We start from the raw sequence: 1472 nt of genomic DNA on the forward strand, positions 1-1472 counted from the left end.
TATATATATATATGTGTGTATATATATCTTTTATAGTTTATTCCTGATTAGTAATATGACTATTAGTAGAGCACATACTGTAAACAGACCTTGCAAATACTGGCATGAGAAGTCAAATGTTATTAAACGTAGGTTAGATTTACCTGATCGCTTCGGACTATGGATGGAGGTATTGAGAAAAAATAACCAGCTTTTACACCCTCCATCGCAACCGAAGGTTTTCCGTCAAATGCATGAAGAAGTGCATTCTCTACACCTGAAAACAGATGCCATGATCATGAGAAGCAACCAATTTATGCAACGGTCCTTGTCAATGCATTTTGTTATGCATACCCAACTCCTTCAGAAGATGGATGGTTGGTCGTCCAGCAGATCTTGAGTGTACGTTCCTAATAGACAAAATGCAGTGCTATATGAAAGACCATAACATTATTACCACAAAAATACAAATCCAGGAGAGCGACACATACAGAGGCAGATTCAACTGTTTTGCGATTTCAGCCTGTCGAATGAGCACCTGTCTCTGACCGACTTTCCCAGCATCACTGTTGACTACACGTGGTGTGAAATCCAGGCCAACCTGTACATGATGATACACGTTAAATCATCATACCACTAATCATTTGAACTCTCATTCTGACAGCAGAGGATCCATTGTTGAGCAAGTTATGTAATGAACTATTCCTATCTACTACATAAGTCTGTTCTCTACCTATAACCCACAAGAACAGCTAGTTAGACATACAATATATGTCTAACCTCGCCAATAGCCACAATGTGCTCTTTGTATTTCTCGATCAGTGGCAATGCTGCATCTAAATCCTGTGGGGTAGAAAAGAAGGAAACAGTGTCAGGTGTAAGACAGTACAATCATTTAGTCTTTATATGCACATATTTCAGACCTCGGGTAAGGCACCCCTGGGTTGTGCCGGATCTTGGACAGGATGAACTCCAAGACATGGCATGACGAATCCTGGGAACCTATAAAACATTACAGCCGCTTAATATTGAGTTTGCTAAAAAACATGATGTAGTAAGATATCAGATGCATACCTTTGTGAGAGCTGTATAATTTTCTCAAATTCACCAGCATGCTCTGCTACTGCAAGAAGGGCAACAAGCCCAGCCTGAAAATGAAACAATATTATTGCACTCTTAATATGATAACATCCTGAAAGAGAATACAGACTAACAGAGCTACCTTTTTAGACTCCTGAATGACTTCATCAATGTCCTAAAATATAAAACACAATCATTAAGGAACTCCTCAGAGAGCTTCATAGTATTACTGAATGAACCTTGCACTTGTATCTCTTACGCTGTCAAATTCCTCAGCAGATATATGACAGTGACAGTCGATATATCCTTGCATGGGTTTATATTTTTCAGATCGTTCTAACACGACAGATCAGCAGACATATAAACAGCTTAACCGGATGTGACGGAATCCCACTAGTATGTGGGGGGGCGGT

General features: G+C 39.6%; 1 protein-coding gene across 2 annotated transcripts in view; it reads right to left on the minus strand.

Annotated features, from left to right (window-relative positions):
* The window catches only part of LOC107575035 (putative deoxyribonuclease TATDN3), a 3682-nt gene extending 2245 nt beyond the window's left edge, over positions 1 to 1437 (minus strand). For both annotated transcript variants that reach the window (XM_016261441.1, XM_016261442.1), the window contains exons 1-8: positions 1319 to 1437; positions 1202 to 1234; positions 1054 to 1127; positions 903 to 981; positions 760 to 822; positions 471 to 580; positions 334 to 389; positions 144 to 256 (exon numbers count right to left, since the gene is read on the minus strand). In XM_016261441.1, coding sequence (XP_016116927.1) covers positions 144 to 256; positions 334 to 389; positions 471 to 580; positions 760 to 822; positions 903 to 981; positions 1054 to 1127; positions 1202 to 1234; positions 1319 to 1372 — 582 coding nt within the window. In that variant the 5' untranslated portion in view covers positions 1373 to 1437. The remainder of the gene's footprint in view (positions 1 to 143; positions 257 to 333; positions 390 to 470; positions 581 to 759; positions 823 to 902; positions 982 to 1053; positions 1128 to 1201; positions 1235 to 1318) is intronic.
* Between the last annotated feature and the right edge of the window lie 35 nt (positions 1438 to 1472).

This window comes from Sinocyclocheilus grahami, unplaced genomic scaffold, assembly GCF_001515645.1.
Source record: "Sinocyclocheilus grahami isolate Dianchi unplaced genomic scaffold, SAMN03320097.WGS_v1.1 scaffold2443.1, whole genome shotgun sequence".
In the NCBI taxonomy this organism is placed as follows: Eukaryota; Metazoa; Chordata; class Actinopteri; order Cypriniformes; family Cyprinidae; genus Sinocyclocheilus; species Sinocyclocheilus grahami.